Below are 20322 nucleotides of genomic sequence, written 5' to 3'. Positions count from 1 at the left end.
TGAAAATGTGACCATTATGAGACAGCGAGAGGGCAGATGGGGCCCATCGAGGGGGAGTCTGGATAAGCAACACAGGATGGATGCATCCAATTTCTTTGAAATGATGCAGAGACCACATGTAATCTGGATTTAGTGCTGTGATGACCTGGTGTACATTTCTCTGCTGCCAACCACAAGTGTCTTTTAATATATAATTCAGGACATCAGTTTTGAAGCAAATGTAAAATGCTCAGATATGGTGCTCGCCAATTTCAAGCTTTTTGCCATTTTTGTCCCTTTGGTTTTTGCAGTAACCAGTTTCATGACATGTTTGACATCTGAAAAAAATATACATTAATATTAACTTTTTTTCAGAAATTTCCCTGCTAGCATAGAAGCCCTGGACACAATTCACAAACAAAAAAGGAGTAATTTTTATTTGAGTAAGGAGGATGTTAAATATATAAAAACATCACAATTATACAGCAGATTTTACCAACTTTTGTTAGTTAATGGCACTTTCCTTGGCATCACGGATTCAGCTCTACTCTACTCATGGAGCAGAGATTTTTGGCAGTTTTATAGTAATGATAATATACTCAGAGGATTTGTTGTAATTGCTCTGCATTCCAAACTGGCATGCTCTCAGCTGCCACCGAAATAGTATTACATTGCAGTGGTATTCATTACCAGCAAAATGCTAATATTTAGTCAGTAGTTGTACACTTGCTGCTGCAAGACACAAATGTGTAAATAAACGATGCAGTGCAGTAGTCAGACTGGCTTCTGCATTATGGACATGATAATTTCAATAAAAGCCAAGTAGCAATAAAGCAGGCTTGTCCTTTCATGAAGCATATAATTTTTATGTTACCCTTGATGCACTCAAAAAGCCACATACTGTCTCTTAAAGCAGTTAAATAGTAAACCAGATTTCAATGTTGGCTATAATCCTGCACCTAATGCTATTTGGGGAATATTATCTTCATAATTCATCCCATAAGGGGTGGGGGGCGAGTTCATGCTGGTTACTTTACAAGAAGCAAGTCTATCCTCAGCAAAGCTCCGGCGGATCTTTCACACAAACGCACATACATCCACTGCATTCAATCCTCTCTTCACCCCCCAAACCTCAGCATGCAGGACAGTAACATTGCCTCCGGTCAGCTGCATTTTAATAATTCTAAAAAGCCTAAAACCAGCTCTACTGTTGGCCTTGCTCTTATTTTATCAGCAATGATAAACACTGCTTCAGTCATTGGTCACCTTTCTCTGTCTGTCCCCCGAGACCTCATAGCCTCTGGCATGAGACCAGCATTTTTATCCACATGGACTAAAAGGCTCTGGTAGAAATGGTGTCTACCATGAATGGGAAAATAATTTGCTTTATTCATGTGCCTAGGCCTAAGGGATTAGTGTGTCACTCTCTGCTTTCTGATAAAACTGCGCCAGTCCATAGAGTATTTCTTCCTCTCTTGTGTACTTTTCAATAATACAATAAGTGGTGTGATGTCAACATAATAGTCTCTGTCAAGATTGCACCCTTGACTTTGGGCTAGAAAGAGAAAAAGAGCAGAGACAGAATCATATCTATATCTATATCATATATATCTTATATATATGCACACACACACACACACAAACACACACACATATATATGTATATATAGAACCATAGAATCATATTTGTTAAAAGCTATTTGATTCGCTGTGCAAGGATAGATCTGGCTCCCTTTGCTGAGACATAAAGCCTTTACTTCACCTAAACGCTTCTCTTCACAGTGGGTGGCGGAACCGCTGTTGAGAGAGTCTTTCATTTGAGAGCAGGGCCTGTGTAGTTTGGTGTGAATACAGCCCTTTGATGTCAAACCTGCCTGCTGTTCCTCCTGCTGCTCCCCTCTCATTATTGGGGTGCAGGATACCATTGTCTCCATGCAACAACCCTGACGTACTAATTGAATATTGGAAATGCTAGGCATAAGATGATGGAAATTCGGTTGCACTGCTACCAGTGTCAGGAATGAATTATTTATCCCAAGAGAGTCGTCCATATCATCCTGACGACTGCATGCTTGTCATCCCCCGATTCGTTGGCTTCAGATTTGCCATATGTCCCTCCAGGTGAGAACTTTAAATTTTCCCGGTTTTGTAGTGAAGAAAATCTGACCCCCCCTCATCCCACCCACATTGACACTTTAAGTCAAAACAAAAGTCTTGCCTGATTCTGCAGAGATATCTACAGGATGTCCTGCACAGTTTAAAATTCCAAGAGGATTAACATAAAGCGAAAACAAGAAACTTATGAAGTACTATAAGAACAGGCCCTCCAAATAACTGATACTATCAAAACAGTCTGCTGAAACAAAGGCCGGCTTACCCTGTCTCAACCTGCAACTTTACCCCAGACATTGTATGCATAAGTTATTATTATTGCTCATGACTGAATGCTACAAGATGCTTCACAGTATGGTATATCATTTCTTTAACAGATGCTTTTATCCAAACTAACATACAATTCATGAAGTAGGGTCACCCAGTGCCTGGAGCAACTTGGGTTAAAGGTCCGGCTCAAGGACCTAAGATGACATCACTCAGCCGACCACAGGATTTGAGCTGGTGATTATAGGCACAGAGTGCTAATCCACAGAGCTGCACATCTGCATGGTCTTTAGTGTGTCGCATGCCTGCTGGCACTCTGAAGAACCATCACCTCAGAGGTTCTGCTAACCATAATATCCAAAGAGCTTAGTCTGATGGCCAAGCTGCCCTAATTCTCTGAGCTCTGCTTTGGTTAAGCAGCCCTGGAAAGCTGCTTTAGGACAAGTCATATTTCCTGCTCTTCGTCTAATTCTTATGGCTAGCCTAGCATATGTGGACCCAGCAGCTGGAGGCAGTTTCAGCCAATTGGATCCACTTGACCAATGACTACTCTCACTGTAAAGTATTGTTGCCAATGTACCAGAGCATTACTGAGTGTTTGCTTGTCTTTTGTCTCTCCCTTTTTACCTGCCTACTGCGTCTACCCTGCTTGTCCTGCCTGCCCTGCCTGTCCTCCCTCCCTGCCGATCCCCTCTCCATCGACCCTGCCTCCCCGCCGTCTCCTTGTCTCGTCTGTATTCGTAGGATTGAATTACCAGGCTCCCGACCTCTGGCTTGACCACGATTTACGTCTTCTGGCTTGATTTTGTTTGCTCTGTCTCTGACAATAAAACCTGCTGTCTTCCGCAATCAGGGATCCGCTCCATTTGTACCGATGGTTCCGAACAGAATACTTTGCCTTCAAATGGATCCCGCGGAGACCCAACAGCTCCAGCAGCAGGTTAGTCAGTTAACCACTATGGTTGCTCAGCTCATGGACGGACAAGCTGCTCGGGAGAGACTACCTGATTCCGCTCCGAGGGCTTCCGCTCCAGTTCCGGTGGCGCTGCCGGAGAAGTACGATGGCATCCCGAATCAATGCAGGGCGTTCTTAATGCAGTGCGGACTGTATGTAGCTGAGCACCCGGATCACTTCAGGGACGCATGCGGTTCGTGTAACCAGCACGACTGGCAGAGCACGTGAGTGGGCAACTGCTCTATGGACGAATGACAACCCCTTATTCGATTCGGCACGAGATTTCCAACAGGCTTTTAGAGATAGATAGAGATACAGATACTTTATTTATCCAGAAGGAAATTTAGATGTCCAGTAGCTTATACACAGTATACATACACATAGGCACACAGACCTATGACATTGCTGCACACATACATACTGCAACAATACAAAGGAATATAACAGGAGGGCAGTGTGCTATACAGGCCTAAAGACTTAAGTCCATCACACTCCTCCCATTCCATGTGACGTTGAAGAGCTGTATGGCCCTAGGGATAAAGGACCTTCTGAGCCTGTCTGTTCTGCATGACAGAGACAGGAGCCTATTACTGAATATGCTCTTCTGTTTGGAGAAGGTGGTGTGCAGAGGGTGACGGTCATTGTCCAGTATTGAGAGCAGTCTGCTCAGGGTCCTCCTATCTGCACCTGATGTCAGTGACTCCAGCTCCATGCCCACCACACAGCTAGCTTTCCTCACCAGCCTGTCCAGTCGGCCAGCATCCCTCTTCCTAGTGCTGCCTCCCCAACATACCACAGCATAGAAAAGGACACTGGCCATGACAGACTGGTAGAACATAAGCAGGAGTTTGCTGCAGACATTGACGGACCCCAGCCTCCTAAGGAAGTAGAGCCTGCTCTGCCCCTTCTTGTAAAGTGCTTCAGTATTGGCAGACCAGTCCAGCTTATTGTCAAGGTGGACCCCCAGGTACTTGTATGTACTGACAGTCTCCACATTCATCCCGTCGATGGTGACAGACGGCAATGGAGGAGCAGACCTCCTGAAGTCCACTATCATTTCCTTCATTTTGGTGATGTTCAACTGCAGCTGGTTGGTTCTACACCATCCCACAAAGTTCTCCACAAGGCTCCTATACTCCTCCTGCCTCCTGCCCATCTTTGATACAGCCTACAATTTCAGTGTCATCAGAGAACTTCTGCATATGGCATGACTCGTAGTTGTACTTGAAGTCCGTGGTGTACAAGGTGCACAGTACAGGAGAAAGAACAGTTCCTTGTGGCACCCCAGTGCTGCTGACCACAGCGCCAGATGTGATGTCCCCCAGTAAGAGCCGCTCAGTAAGGTAATCAGTAATCCAGGTCACCAGGCTTGGGTCCACTCTCATCTGCAGCAGTTTGTCTCTCAACAGAAGGGGCTGGATGGTGTTGAAAGTGCTGGAGAAATAAAAAAAAACATGAGTCTCACAGCACTGCATCCTTTGTCCAAGTGAGAGTACACCCTGTGTAGCAGATAGAGGATGGCATCCTCCACTCCCACATTCTCCTGGTAAGCAAACTGTAGGGGGTCAAGCTCATGGCGAACCTGGGGTCTGAGGAGGAGGTGGAGCAGCATCCGCTCAAGGGTCTTCATCCTGCCATCCTGTCACAGGTTGGCAACGGAGGTATGAGAACGATGGCTGAGACGTCAGTAGACAATGCCCAGCAATCAGTGTCCAGTGGAATGTCGCACGTTGTTGAGGGAGGCGTTGGGTTGCTCACTGTACACCCAGCAGACAATGGTGGGGGATGTGTTTGGGTGGTCGCTGCAGCAATTACAATGGCACGGCTATTAGCAGTAGTGGCAGAGTCATCAAAAGTTATACATATGATTTAGTTGATTTGCTCCAGCCACATCACCCTCTGCCCTGGTGCTGTTTTTCCTGCATCCTGTGATCTGCTTCATCCCCTTCCATACCTCTTTCATGTTGTTTTCTTCCTCTTCTTATTATTAAGGAGGTTTTTGACATCACTGGTCACCCAAGGTTTATTATTAGGGAAGCAGCGCACAGTCTTTGTGGGAACTACAACGTCCATGCAGAAGTTCAGGTAGTCCATTGTCCAATGTGTGACCTTCTCTAGATCCTCTCCATTCGTTAGCACACTCCAGTCAGTAGATTCAAAACAGTTTCTCGAGGCCTCTTCTGTTTCTGTAGCGTGGAGCAACTGGTAGCCTCTGTACTTGTGGCTTATATCTTAGCTAAAGATGAATGAGGTTGTGGTCAGACTTTCCCATTGGAGGTAGGGGGGTGGAGATGTATGCATCCCTTAAGTTTGCATACATGAAGTCTATTGTCCTATTTTTCCTAGTCCAGCATTCAAGTGTCTCTCTCAAATAGTCATAGACTACACAGACATGATAATACCGGTGCGTGGAGAGATGAGATCTTTAAGAACGTAAAGTGGGGCTAATCTTTACGACATAAAGTGGAGCTCCACAGGAAACACGTGATCTCCACTCTGTGTTACAGCGGAACGTCAGTTGTAAAATTCTGGCGAATAAACACATGAATATATGTTTTTGTTCATTTATACGCTAGAAAAGTATATATATATATATATATATATATATATATATATATATATATATATATATATATATATATGTGTGTATACACACACACATAAATAAAAAAAAAATTCGATCATCTTGCAGTGTCAGGGGGGCGTGCCGGGTCGCTGCGGTGGGGATCCATCCTGCAGGGGAACGGGCTTGGGCCCTTCTGGCATGCGGGGGGCCTCCTTGTGCGGAGGTTGGCGCCTTCTCAGGCTTCCTCTCGGGTTGGGTGGGTGGTTGTCTCGGGGACGCGTGGCGATGGGCCCTTATGCTGTGGGGGTGCCGGGGTGGCCTCGGTTGCCTGGTTCCCCCTGCCTTCACCTTGGGCCCAGGGGTGAAAGGTGGGCATCAACTACCAGCTCATCCAATAATGAATCAGCTCACACCTACACTTGCAAATACAAGAATGGGTGCATACGAGGTTCAGCGATCATTATCATTATTACTTTTTAGAGTAACTGATAGATATAGGAATAGAAATATATGTGTATAATCACGTGTGTATGCTACATATATATAATACCAATTTGTAACATTACTATTATTATTATTATTGTTGTTATAATTTTTTATTGTCATCATTATCCTTCTATTACTGTTTGGTTGTTTGATGTCCTTTTAAGGAGTGTTATGTGTGTATGTATGCATCCCCCTACACTTTGTTTTCTCCATCCCACCTTTATTTCCATTTAGCCTTTTTCTCTCTCAATCCATGGTGATTAATGTCTGTAATTGTATTGACTGTTGTTTCCATGTCCTCCTCCCCTTTTATTTTTGGATAATCTCAGTACCAGGGCGGGTGACTTCAGAGTGGACACATTGGGATTGAATATCTTTATTCCGTAATTTTAATTAAAAATAAAGTTGTCCTCTGAAGAGGGGGGGGGGGGTGGTGGTAACACCAGCAGAAAAAAATTTGAAAGACGGAATCCATCATGGGTTGTAGCCCATTTTTCCATGTTCAGTGTCTCCGCACAGCTCTTCCTTCAGTTGTTCAGTTTTCTGTCTTCAGTTCCTAGTTCCTACAGACTACCTGGACTTGAAATAGGTATTCAGTAAGTCCCAGGCTTCCTCTCTTCCTCCACATAGCCCTTTCAACTGCGCCATAGACCTCCTATCTGGCACCGCGCCTCCTAGGGGTCGTCTGTACTCCCTATCTGTCCCTGAAATAAAGGCTATAGATGACTATATCAGCAGTGCTTTAGTATTGGGAATAATTCGGCCATCATTGTCATGCCCACACAGGCGGCACCAAGCACCTGCAGTCAATCCCCGGCTACTCGCTCCACTTCTTAAGCTGGCGAGCCCAGAGGTTCGATGTGAAGTATTGTTGCCATTATCTCTAATGTACCTTGCCGAGGGTCTTTCTGTCTTTTATTCTCCCTGACTGCCCTACCTGCTCTGTCCTGCTCTGCTGTCCTGCCTGTCACGCCTGCCCCATCGACCTGCCTCCTCCTGCCTGTCTGCTCTGTCCTGCCCTGCTACTCCATCCACGTCGTTCCTTCCTTCCCCTCGTCATCCCGACCCGTCTCTCTTCATAGACTGACTCTCCCGGACACCGACCTCTTGCCTGCCCCTCGATTACGATTCTGGGTTTCCCCTTTGGCTGAGTGTATTACCGGTTTATTCATTAAACCATTTCACTACCGCATTACAGGATCTGCCTCCTCTGTCTTTGCTGTACGTCACAATCATAATCTCCAGCAGGTGCCGGTTTCTTTTTTTTGGAGAAGAAGAATGGGTCCCTTCTGCCATGTATTGACTATTGAGACTTGAACCAGATCACAGTCAAGAACCAATACCCTCTACCACCCCTGTTGTCTTCAGTCCTTGATTTACTTTAGGGGGCTAGGTGGTTCACTAAACTAGACTCACGGAGCACCTATCATTTGGTTAGAATCCGTGAGGGGGATGAGTGCGACACGAGTACAACAAAGTATGAGCCAAGATTTTTTGTGGAGAGCCATAATTTTCTTTTCTGGTTGTAAACAATGCAAGAGCACAGGACCCCAGAATTCACAGCCAAAATTATTATTATAATTTTTCACTGATAAGCTGAAAAAGGGGAAAGGCAAAGAATCATTTTCCCATGGCTCATTATATTTTTTTTAAATGATAGACTTCTCTGATAATAAAAATATCATAATTTTCAATATGTTTTATTTTATTGAAGGCTAATATCTAAAAATTAAAATATTTCTAGTTATTAAGTGCACTTTAATTGATTGTCAGGTGTTGTTCAACTGACGAGGAGTCGAGACGAATGCTTAATTCTGTATTTATTGAGAATCACAGAGTGAACACACCAATACATGCATGGAGTTCCTGCTAGTAAAACTATACAGTGATCCCCCACCTATCGCGGAAGTAACTTTCCAGACCCATCAGCAATAGGTGAAAATCTGCGATATAGAAAGACCATATAATAAAAAAAATTAAAAAAAAAAAAAAAATATATATATATATATATATATATATATATTTTTTTTTAAGCCTTAAAATACCCCTCCCACATGCTTTAAACACATATAAACTTATTAAAACACACTTTGTGAACACATATGATATGTGGATGTCGGGCTAAGGATATGAGTAACATAATAATAATAATAGTATGTAATGTATATGTATTCCATTAAATATATGCAGAGAACTGTGATGCGTTGGGGAAAAATCTGATAGCTGGACTGCGATATAGCAGGTAATCACTATATAGCATTACACTTATTTACACACAGTGACCCAGCTAAGTAAATAAAGTATGGAACGTCCAGTGAACATACGGGTACTTTGAGGGAATGTTTGTGGTAAGTTCTTTAGATGTTTACAGAGGACATTAATGCGAAATCCAATGAATATTCATGGTAAGTCCTTTATTCCCTGTTTTGCTCGGCCTGTTCATTTATTTACTGGAAGTGAAATGAAAGCATATCATATCATATAACACATTGTGAAAGTTCCAGTCACCCAACACAGACCACACCAAGGATCATTGTATTGTGCGCCAAGCATTACAGAACCTCATGACATCTGCGCCTGCCATCCGGACACAGGTGTTGGACTCTCTACAGCACCCCATCTCATCCCGCACCGTGTCTCGACAACTGGCATCAACTAGACTACGGGTTCACTGTCCCACGCGTAGGCTGCCATCAACACCAGCGCAGAGATGGTTGTGGAATGATGCCGCGTGGCATCGTACCATGTTCAGAGATGAATCTCGGTTCTGTATTACAACGGATGACCGTCGTGAGCGCGTATGGCAACACTGAGGGGAGAGGACCAAACCTGCCATGTTGTGAAGAGACACACTGGCATTACTCCTGGCATCATGATGTCGGGAGCCATAGGGTATGACTTCAGGTCATCTCTGGTAGCGAATGGGGGAACCCTGATGGCACAACACTTTGTCAGTGACATCCTGCATCCGCATGTCTTACCTCTTCTGTGACTTTGCCCTGGTACAGTCTTTCAACAAGATAAAGCCCATCCACACATGGCACATGTGTCTATGGACTGCCTGCATCATGTTGAGCTCCTTCCATGGCCAGCTAGGTCCCCGGATCTTTCCCCAATGAAACGTTTGGGATCAGCTCGGACATCAACTGCAATCTGCAGGATCTTGAGGGCCAGAGCATACAACAACTGTACGACTTCCTTTCGCACTCTATTGCCACATGTATCCAGGTCTGGGGGGGTGCCACAACCTACTGACATGGGACCAGCAGTGTGCCTATACTGACAACTCTGTTGTCTGTTTTATCTGATATTATAATCATTGTAATACAGTCACCTGTTCTCTCACCACATTCAGATTAATTTAATTTCCACTGTTCTGTCTGGGTGCTTAACTTTTTTAGCGACTGAGTATATTTCAGACTTAAAGGACTAAAGGACCCCCTTTTCTTGGAGATGTTTAACCAGTATTTAAAAGCCACACACTGGTTTTATAGTGCAGCTAGATTCACTGTGTTCTCATGAAGCCTGGAACATTGAAAGTGTTCGGAAAAATAAGTAAATAATGGCCAATCACAGATGGAGTTCGGTGGGTTATCAAAATACATACATGTATAATTACCTCAGTCATATAATGAGTAGCTAGATGATGGCTATATTGAGAAAAAAGTAAAATAGCCCTTACATAATTTCCTCAGTCATAGCACGATGGTGGCTTTATCAAAAGAAGGCGGAATTACCTTTTCCTTCTTGTATAATTACCTCAGTTATGCAACGAGTACCTAGCTCAGTCATAACGAAATGCTAGATGATGACTTCATTTATTTATTTTCTAGATGATGAGTTCATTTATTTTCTCGTTATTTCGAGACTTCTTTTTGGAATACATTGCTATATTGAATTATTGTAGTTGCCTGTTTGCAGGCAGCAAAGCTAGGTTATTTTGATGATCGATTATCCATCTGATCAGCTTACCGATTAATTGGGCCAAAGTACAGGGTTTAAAGAAATGTGCAATTCTTAAAAAAATAAATAAATAAACATTGAGGTATGTTTAAGTCACATTTTTTGTAACAAAAAAAATCCGATGTAGTGTACGTAGCACCGGCGGGGAGCATGTCCCAGCATTATATATTGTAAATATATAGCCATCGTTGTGTTGTTGTCAATGTTAATGTCACATTTGTTACGAGTGGGTTTACCCCTGTCTTGTATGTAGCCGGTCCGACCCCCCCTGTGTATTAGCATATGCAAATCTCCCACCACTCACTTTCTCTCTCTCTCTTCGGTCTACCCGACGCCACAGTAGTGGATTTCTGTGTAAACTAGCAATTTAACAATTTTAAAATTTCATATAACTTCACCCAATTCGGTATACAGCTTACATCTGCCCTCTGCTGGTCTGGTGGAATATCTTTCCTGTACGAATGCGCCATCGGGGACCTTCTGCGTCTATGGATAAATGTAGTCCGCGCAAATCAAAACATCACGCGGAAAAGTGATGTATACACTATGATTCATGCTATTAATAATTGTACTGTGCCTATTCTATGTGCAATTTGGCAATATATAAATGGTATAATTACTAAATGAGACAGACATGTTTAATAAAGTGTGCTTTAAGCAGATTTTATATTTTCATGCATATTCTTTTCTTCTATTATTTTCTTTAATAATACAGAAATCTGGAAAACCAAGGGATGTGCACATGGGATGTCGGAAATAGGAGGGACGGGGACTCCCCCATATCGACAGACACTTAACGTTCTCAATAAGTAAGTAAATAATTAATTAAATAAATAAATAAGTCCGTGTTCTTTATATTTTATTATGAATCAGCGCGTTCCCCAGCTAACATTTAACGTTGGCCCAACGTTGGTAGAACGTCGGACATAACGTCGGCCCAACGTCATTAGCAGACGTTGGCCGGACGTGCATCTGCACATCGGGTTTACGTCAACTCAACGTTTGCAGCGAACGTCAAATGCACGTTGTGCCAACTCTCAATTGCCAATTAAAAAATTCATCATAGATCAACATGCAAACTCTCAAAGGATTATTTAGACACTTAATTATATTGCTATTATCAAGGCGTGTCTAATAAATAAACTTGATCCTGTTGAAAGTTTTCGTCATTTATCGCGTCTGTAACCCAGGTTACAAATATTAACGTCTGCCAGAGGTTATGCCGACGAAAAATTTGGACAACATCAAGTGTATTTCATCGATTCAGAAAGAAAGGAAATTAGCCTATTAAAAGGCAGTTAGTGTATCTAACAATAATATCCAAAAATCTTATTTTCATTATGTAGACCATTATGTTGGCCAGACGTTGTGTCGACGTCCGCTTTTGACCATCGACATAACGACCAAAAGCCGACGTCGGCCCAACGAACCAATGCTAGCTAAATAATTTTGTCATATGGATCAGTATTGTTTACCTGTGTTTAGTTCTAAAACAGCATCCTGATTTAATATCCTCAAATCTTTATTATTATAAAAATATTTTGTAAACCTTTCTTACACCGCATCCCTTCACGATACGACTATTGCATTTGTGCTGTGCATCAGATGTCGCATCACGTCACCCCCCCGGCCACCCCTGAAATCAAACAAAATTTTGCAGACAAAATTTATCACAAATAGTGAAAGGGCTCGAACCGCAAGAATGATCGGTGTGCAGGATTGCCTGTGTACTGGACATCAAACGACTGCGGTTATATACCGCCTGGCTTGCTGACATTCGAAATACTTTTCATTCTCTTTTGCAATAAGAGTTGTACATTTATTTGTGAAAAATACCTATTGATTTCCTAGATCATTGTTTTGGTACATTCATATTAAACCACTGTAAATTCCCTATACTGGGCCTCCATGATGAGCAGGAAGTTTAAGGTGAATTTTATACTTTTTAAATTACAGTTCCATGGCAATAAACATTGTTCATGACCTGTAAAGTGCGACAGAAACTTGATCTTCCTAAGTTGTTTTTTGACGGGGGCATATGGCGTGTACTTGTTTAATTTGTCTTCCTTCAGTCCTGAGAAAAGTAACTTTACAATTTAATTTAGGTTGTGCCCCACCACATGCCTTTTGGACATTAAGCCACGTTAACCCTTTTCAACGTCTCCTTTTGCCAGATCTTCGCAGCCTCAAGCAGTGTCCCAACTTACACGTGCCTAGCAAATACATGCGTACATGAGCACGATCCGGTCATAGGGCCCATTGACGTCCTAGCCTATTGTGATATGTAATAAAGTCAGAAAGCGAAGTATAGGCTACGTCGTCAGTTTATCTTTTGGTACTGTAAGTGTATTTCTTCACTGCATCCTCCTCACAAAAGCGGAGGGTGTCTTTATTATTATTATTATTATTATTATTATTATTATTATTATTATTATGGTGTCGTTTGTCGTTGTGCTGGTTTTAATCTGTACCGCTACCGCTGCTTCTTTAATTCCCAGCGCCTCCAGTCCAATTATGTCACTTCCTTCAGGATTCGCACTTCCTTGTTTGTCTATGCACAAGCGGATTTGAGCTCCAAATCACAAAGAGACATCTGTGTGTTACTTGTGCCGGGAGTCTGCTTTCGCAATGGGAGAGAACGAGGATGGAGAAATAATTGAGCATCACGTCAACGAGGAGATGGAGAAGAGACACCTGACAAGACGTCCGGGGTCTTTCTCGGAAGTGGCTAAGCTCTCTGAAAGGGAGCGGCACAGCAACACGCAGTCTTCGCATCGTTTGCTTGCCTACAGCGATGCGCTTCTTTCCATTATTGCTACTGTTATGGTATGGTCAGAGTATTTCTCATATGCACGATTCAGCCGACAGTTCAGTTTGTCCAAGCATGCAACTATGAGCTAATCATTGTCAACACTTTCAGTTTGTTATAGGTTTGAATCTCATGAGGTTTTTAACCTTTTGCACACCAGTTTTCCTTCCGCGAGGACAGACATTTTTTAAAAAAGAATAATGTATCATATCACATTCTCATTGTTTTTTATGGGATGTGAAATAATATATGTGTTCTGCAGAGGAACTTGTGCAGATGTTAGTGATCCTTGTTATATGAACTTGTTCAGCGAAAAATGTATTTATTTTTCCAGATATTGCCTGTTGCGCACACAAAGATTCAAGATAATGAGGTAAAATCAATCCCAGATTCAGTTTCACCTAAAACTGTCACCAGTTTAAGCTCCAACAAAGCCATATGAAGATATTAGCACAGGAAGTAAAATAAGGATATGCACATTGTTCAAACATTTCAGTCACCCTTAACATTATTTCTCTTGCTGAATACTTTTTTTGTTCAACAGGAATTGAAAGAAAGCTTGCAGCAACTTCTCACAACAAAGATTGCTGTATATCTGATGACATTTTTAATAGTGACTGTAGCATGGGCTGCTCATATCAGGTACAGAATGTTTACCTCCAGCTGTGTGCCTTTTGCGTGGTGGGGTTTACTTCTCATAATGTTTATATAACGAACTTCAATTAAAGTAAATAGAGGAACAAACAAATGAATAATTGTATTGTATTGTAAATCCTTCAGTGTCAGTGGAACATTATTTTTATTAACAGGTTATTCCAAGTGATAGAACGCATAGATGACTGCCTTGCACTCCTAAATCTTGTAAGTTTATTTCCAGTGCATTGACTACATGATTTATAGTAAAAAATTATTTATGTTGAATCAGCTTCATATTGATATAGTGATAACCAGACTAATTCTATATATTTGGTGTTATAATAAAATGCATCACAAACTTTGTATGCTCTTTTTCTGTCAGGCCTGTATGATGCTGATAACTTTCCTTCCATACACTGTAAGTATTACCAACTTTGTCTAATGGGTTTGAGATGAGCCATCATCCTTAGGTCCAAATTACTTAGATAGTGGTATCCAGGACACTGCAGCCTTGCTGTCCCACAGTGTAAGAAAGGAACGAGTCTTCAGTGTAAATTGTAAAACAGCCAAAGTATATTTACCCCATTTTGGCATATCTGCTAAATCTATTGTACTGTATATGATCCTAAATTCAGAATACTGAAAAACCTGTTCAATTATTCTATTTTTAGTTCTCATTGATGGCAGCTTTTCCAGAAAACATACTCGGCATTCTCTTCTTTTGCGGCTGTGTTGTAGTTATTGGCCTGATACAGGTAAGTGGCACATTTGGAAAGTGTGCCGGTTGCCTTTGAAACAAATCTCCTGTGACTGTTTCTTTCCTCCCCGCAGGCTGTCATTGTTTTGTATGGATTTAGCCAGCCTTTCCTGCTGAATGACCAGATACAAGTGTCTGAAAATCTGACCTTTTACAAAAAACACATCTTAAAAGTCATTTTAAGAGTTCCTGTGTTCTGCTTTGTTGCAATCATTTTTTCCTTAATTTTTCCCCCAATGGTGAGTTGTCTTACCCTTTTTGTGACAGATAGAATTTTAAAAGAACGTTTGTATATCTTTAGCTGATAAGATAGGATTCTTGGAAGTCTTGTGTTTTTAGATGAAATTTGGCAAATAATTAAATAAATATTTACAAATATTTTGATAAAGCACCTAGTTTCACCTGAGTATTCCTTCTCTTTCCATTGCAGGCCTACGTTATTCTGGCATTTGTTATCTTCTTCCCCTACATCTCACAGTTAGTGAAGTGGTGTCACGGCAAAGCAGTTGGTAAGGAGTATACTCTGGTGACGGCATGATGCATGTTGAATTTTGAATGTACATTCAGTGGCCAGTTTATTAGGTACACCTGCTTGCTAATGCAAACAGTCTCCATCAGGGCCAACTCTGGCATCAGTTTACTTGAGAGGCCCCCCTACTGATTATCATTTTACTTCCTCTGCAACACAGATAATTCAGGTGTCCCAGAGAACTGCATATTCTGCCTGTAGCTAAAGCTGGCCCTGGGCTGCTCCTCCAAACAGAGAATCATGTGAGTGCAGTTGAATACATGCAGCAATCAGGCAGATGTTTTGGCAGCTCTGAGCATACAACCTAGTTACCCTTGAAGTAGCTCTGGCAGAAAATGTGGCTCCTATCCGGTACAACCTAGTGTACCAAACAAAGTTGCCACTGTGTGTATATAGCGAAACATTTCCTAACCAGCCCATACAAAGGACAAAGCACCAATGAAACAATCAGCTCAGAGCCCTCTAAACTCATTTGTGAATTTTACAAAGTGCAGTCATCAGTTTTCAAGATATTAATAATAATGAGCCCTTTGTCATGCGATACGTTTATAAAATATTTTGCTATTTTTAATTTATATTATCGCAACTAAATATGAACTAGGCCATTTACCTAAGTACAAATGAGTGATATTACATGTTTATGGAGTTAAGAGTTGTACTGTAATATGTTTTGACCACAGCTTTGCATTATCATTGTAGTGAATCTTATCATTGGCAGTGCATTAGTGAGCAAGTCTGATTGAATTATGAATTAATGTTTGCCCTTGTTTTTCTGTGCTGTTGTTGCGTTCAGTGTCAGTTATGCATTTAAGACAGCAGTGTTTTGTCGCATAACCAGCAATAACTGAGAGCAGCACTCTTTAGGAAATGTTCCTTCAGACTGTAAAAGAAAAATACATTACCCAAAAATGTCATGTCCATGTGTTTTCAGGGAGACAAGAGGAAACCCCTGAATCCATGCTGTTCTACTCCTACCACCCCAATGAACCACTCAGCAAAGAGCGTGTAGAAGCCTTCAGCGATGGGGTATACGCCATTGTAGCCACGCTCCTCATTTTAGACATATGGTAATTTTTGTTGCCTATTACCTTATTCTGCATTGCTGGTCTTGGTGCACGTAGAGCATATTGTGCTGTAGTGTAGTGTATGTAGTGTAAAGTCCTTTGGAGGGATGTAACCACTACCTCCCAGTGTGGGGAATTTCCAGAACTAAAAGCTTCCCAGCGTGGTGGTTTTGAAACTGATTCGCAGACACAGATATGGTTTCTCAGTTGGGTTTCTATCTCAATATCATGTGACACTGAAGGGGTACTTTGTTTGGTTAAATGAGAAGACTTATGGACAATTCCAGCATAATAGATGTGACATTTAGACTCATATTGGCAAAAAAAATTACCTCAGAACGTGGACAAGCTTAGTATCAATGAGTCAGTTTACATATCTTTTCATCTTTTACATTTCTTTTCATTTAAGTTCTTGGATTGAATACAGTTAAATCCTCAAAATTCATGTATTAATATGCATGTTAGAAATATACAGCATTATTTTAGTATGTGACATCAAATGAACCTTTGCATGGAATTGCCCTTATGCATATTTAGTGGCAAGGTGAACCTACATAATGTGCTGCAGTCTACTGGGGCCAATATTTTGATGGTTTGTATCCTTCCTTTGTTGGCTCGCGGCGGGCAGTGAGGACAACGTCCCAGACCCTGTGGAGGTGCAGCACAAGTTCAACAGCAGCCTGGTGGTGGCCCTGCAAGAATTCGGCCCTGAGTTTTTGGCTTACTTCGGTTCATTCGCTACAGTGGGCCTGCTGTGGTTCGTCCACCACTCACTCTTCATGCACGTGACCAAAAGCACCCGGCTGATGGGCATACTCAACACCTTCTCACTGGCCTTCGTGGGGGGCTTGCCACTAGCCTACCAGCTGACTCATGAGTTCACTCAAAACTCCCGCAATGAGCTGGAGGCCATCCAGATAAGCTGCGTCATTATATTCTTTGCTGGGATCTTCCAGCTGGCTATCTGGGTGGTGGCGCTCTTCAGCCAGCATGAGACACTGCATCCCTGTGTGCACTATGGAGGCCAGGACCACGCCTTCATGTTGGCCAAGCTTTCCCTCTACCCTGCGGTGGCCCTGGGCACCTTCTTCATCACCTGCGTGCTAAGCGAATTCAGCGCCCCGGTCTTTCACCTGACGCAGATCGTGGTGCCCGTCGCTTTCCTGCTGCTCCGCCTCCTGGTCCGGGTGGCGTTGGCTGTTCTCCATTGGCTCTTCTGCCCACACCGACCCACCATGCTTGACCTCCAGGGTGAGCAGGACTCACGCCTGGATTTTAACGATGTGGTGACTTAGCTGTGACAGAGAGGCTGTCACGCAGCTGCTGGGGTGGTTTTCAAGGCATTGGTGCAGCGTTGGGTACTAGCATAGATTAGGGTTCACACCCATTTTTGAAATAATAGCAATCTGCACCTTCATTTTCCTCGGTTTAACAGCAGGTTTCCCTGCTTGCTTCCAGGCTTTAAATCAAAATGAGGCAGATGTTTTCCCCTTTTGAGATGCCTAGATAACACTTGCTAAAGGTGTTTATAACATGTTTTAGGGAAGCTGCATTGTGGATCATGCACTGCAAAGCCATGTTGTCATGGCCAGAAAAGCATCGTCAGTCATGTGAGAAATTTGTTCTTTTGGTCCAATAATCTCTTGCCTGCTGTCTTGTTTTTGAAGGCAGAGGTTATGTCAGCATTTATGATTCATTGTTGTTAATTTAAGAGGCATCTTCTGGAACCATTCAGACAGCTGGAAAAGGCAAATAACTAGTACTATGGGAGAAGTAGAAATTGAAATATTACAGATTTGTTTCAAGCACAGGAAGTAATATGAAATCAAATTCACTGATCTAGAGTAAATCTCAGGTGACAGACAAAGAGTCTCTGCCCAATATATTGGGAACACCAAGATTCCTCAAAGGACTGTGGAAGCTTGAGCAAACAGCCAGCCTGATGACTGACTAGCTCTTTCCACCACTAGAGGGCCACAGCAGAAGCCAAGCGGGTCCAAGCAGTATAGGAGTGCAGGGTACAGGAAAGATGTTAGAGAATGAAGAGGGATTCCAGGCAGATAGGGGGCGCCACAACTTATTCAGCCACCCAGTCCCACCAAAGTGTAACATGGATAAGGTCTTTTGTAGCTACATATGTAAGGAATGTAATATGAACAATATGAGTCAATACCGTTCTAGCCTTTAATCTTGTTAAATATGAAGTAAAAGAGTAATTTTTTTGCTGTAGGGTATAGTTATGCATAACCTTCTGCACTATTTTTCCGCTTTCAAAAGGGAATGTTTGCTGAATATTCATTCAATTCACTGTTATGTGTACTGCAGGATACAGCGTCCCAGCCTTATGCCCATAGCCTCCGGGATAGGCTCCGGACCCTCTGCAACCTTAAATAGGACTAGTGGTTTCAGAATATGAATGGATGGATGGATTATATTTGGTCAGGAGGCAGTTCTCTGGATCTGATGAGAAGGAAATTTCATGAATCTTAGATGTGGTGTTAAATGCACCTGGTCAAAAGCTGCGCACTTTAAAGCATGAGCAAGTGGATTATAAAGGAAAACAAAGCTTCAGTTGCACCACCTCTGAAGTCTGAAGTAGGGGGATTAGATGCAAGAGTTGAAGTCTACATGGGATGACTGGAAACTGATGTAAAAAACTAAATTGAATTATTCTGTACCTGTACTTTAAAGTGGAAACACCATCCCTGCACAGGTAGTTCCACAAATTGCTCTCCCACCGAATTTTGCATTTGTCTGGCTTAGGTTCAGACCAACTTGACACAATAGCCTGATATTTTAGGAATAGTTTTATGCAGTGGCTGATCCCATGGAGTTGGAAGATGGTAGATTCCACTGGCGTTTTGGTGCTGACCCTGACAAAGTCTCATAGTTGCAAAGTCAAAAAAATTATCCTCAAAACACAAATTACATTTCCGTTTCAGCAGTTCACAGCACATAGAAGAAAGGATTTTGCAAAAGTAAATGACACAGTTATTCACTAGGGTCCTTTTGGCAGAGTATTTCTGTGTGTATTTAAAATACATCTGCATGAGGGACCAAGCACAGAGTGGGACACACCAAACATAATGGCTTTCAAATCTTAATGGAGAGTCCACTTGCTTTGGAGCTAAACAAGGATGCACAAACTTGTGTTGGTCATTCTCTTTTAAATTTCTTCCATTTCTTGTCCTCTAACTGTGCTCCCTGTGAATGAATAATTTCAGTCTGTAATTAGGAAATAAGGTACCACACCACTCTTCAGCCTGTTGACATTTAGGCATGCCAGTTACCTCTGATTTTGCACTTCAAAGGAAACGTTTTTTGTGTGAATGATAATGAGCAGTGGGAAATCATCCATTTAAAGTTATGGTGAGTCTATGATGATGACAGAATGTCTATGTTAAATATAGTAAAGAAGCTGAAAGAAGATTGCTGTGGTGCACAACATTAGCGTGAAATGATCAAGACATCTAATATAGTGTGTGAATGTGCCCTGTGATGGTTGTTCCCAGCCTTGTGCCAGTAGGTTATGGGATAACCCCCCAGGACGGACGGACGGACGGACGGACATTTTTTGTTAGTGTATTTGCATAACGGTGATTATTATGCACTAAGCGGCACTGTTGGTTAATGGTCTCTAACTGGTGACCATTGGCATGGCTTTCCATGTCTCGTATTTTTTGATGACTTAATGCAACAATAACAATCGTTTCCTACAAAAGGAGTTTCACAGCATACTTTCAGATCTATACAAATTGCTATATGTTTGCTGCTTTCTGTTGTGAATAAACATATACAGACTATAGCTTGCTGTTCATTTATACATCGATATAACGTGGCAGGACTCACACTATGAAGATGACAGAAACAGCTTAGTTGGGCGTGAGAATCACAAATGGTACTTTCTCAGAAAAGACTAAAATTTGCCTTTCAGGTGAGAGTGGAGAGTCTGCCGTTGATGAACAGTGGTAAGAGGTAGGGCTCTGATATATATCAATTGAATATCATATTGTGATTATGAACATTCATATCGTCATCAATAAGAATATCATTTGAATATTTTACATGAATTCCATCAAGGTATAAGTGTATTGTTGATTAAATTTATCATTATACATATTCTATGCTCACTATTAGTAAAACAAATTGGTCATCATAGCCAAAACTTAAAAACACCTGTCATAATTTACTGATTTCAA

At 42.0% G+C, this 20322-nt stretch overlaps 1 protein-coding gene across 1 annotated transcript; it reads left to right on the top strand.

Moving 5' to 3' along the window:
- The first annotated feature begins 12865 nt into the window (after window positions 1–12865).
- Window positions 12866–19928, top strand: LOC125746444 (endosomal/lysosomal potassium channel TMEM175-like). The gene is made up of 10 exons (XM_049020415.1): window positions 12866–13154; window positions 13472–13510; window positions 13682–13779; window positions 13947–13998; window positions 14156–14191; window positions 14445–14528; window positions 14605–14769; window positions 14961–15039; window positions 15991–16126; window positions 16752–19928. The coding sequence occupies exons 1-10, from the start codon at window positions 12957–12959 to the stop codon at window positions 17416–17418; spliced, it is 1554 nt and encodes a 517-aa protein (XP_048876372.1). The 5' UTR covers window positions 12866–12956; the 3' UTR covers window positions 17419–19928.
- Window positions 19929–20322: the final 394 nt, after the last annotated feature.

The sequence above is a fragment of the Brienomyrus brachyistius genome, chromosome 7, assembly GCF_023856365.1.
Source record: "Brienomyrus brachyistius isolate T26 chromosome 7, BBRACH_0.4, whole genome shotgun sequence".
NCBI lineage: Eukaryota > Metazoa > Chordata > Actinopteri > Osteoglossiformes > Mormyridae > Brienomyrus > Brienomyrus brachyistius.
This window is presented reverse-complemented; position numbering and strand designations above follow the sequence as displayed.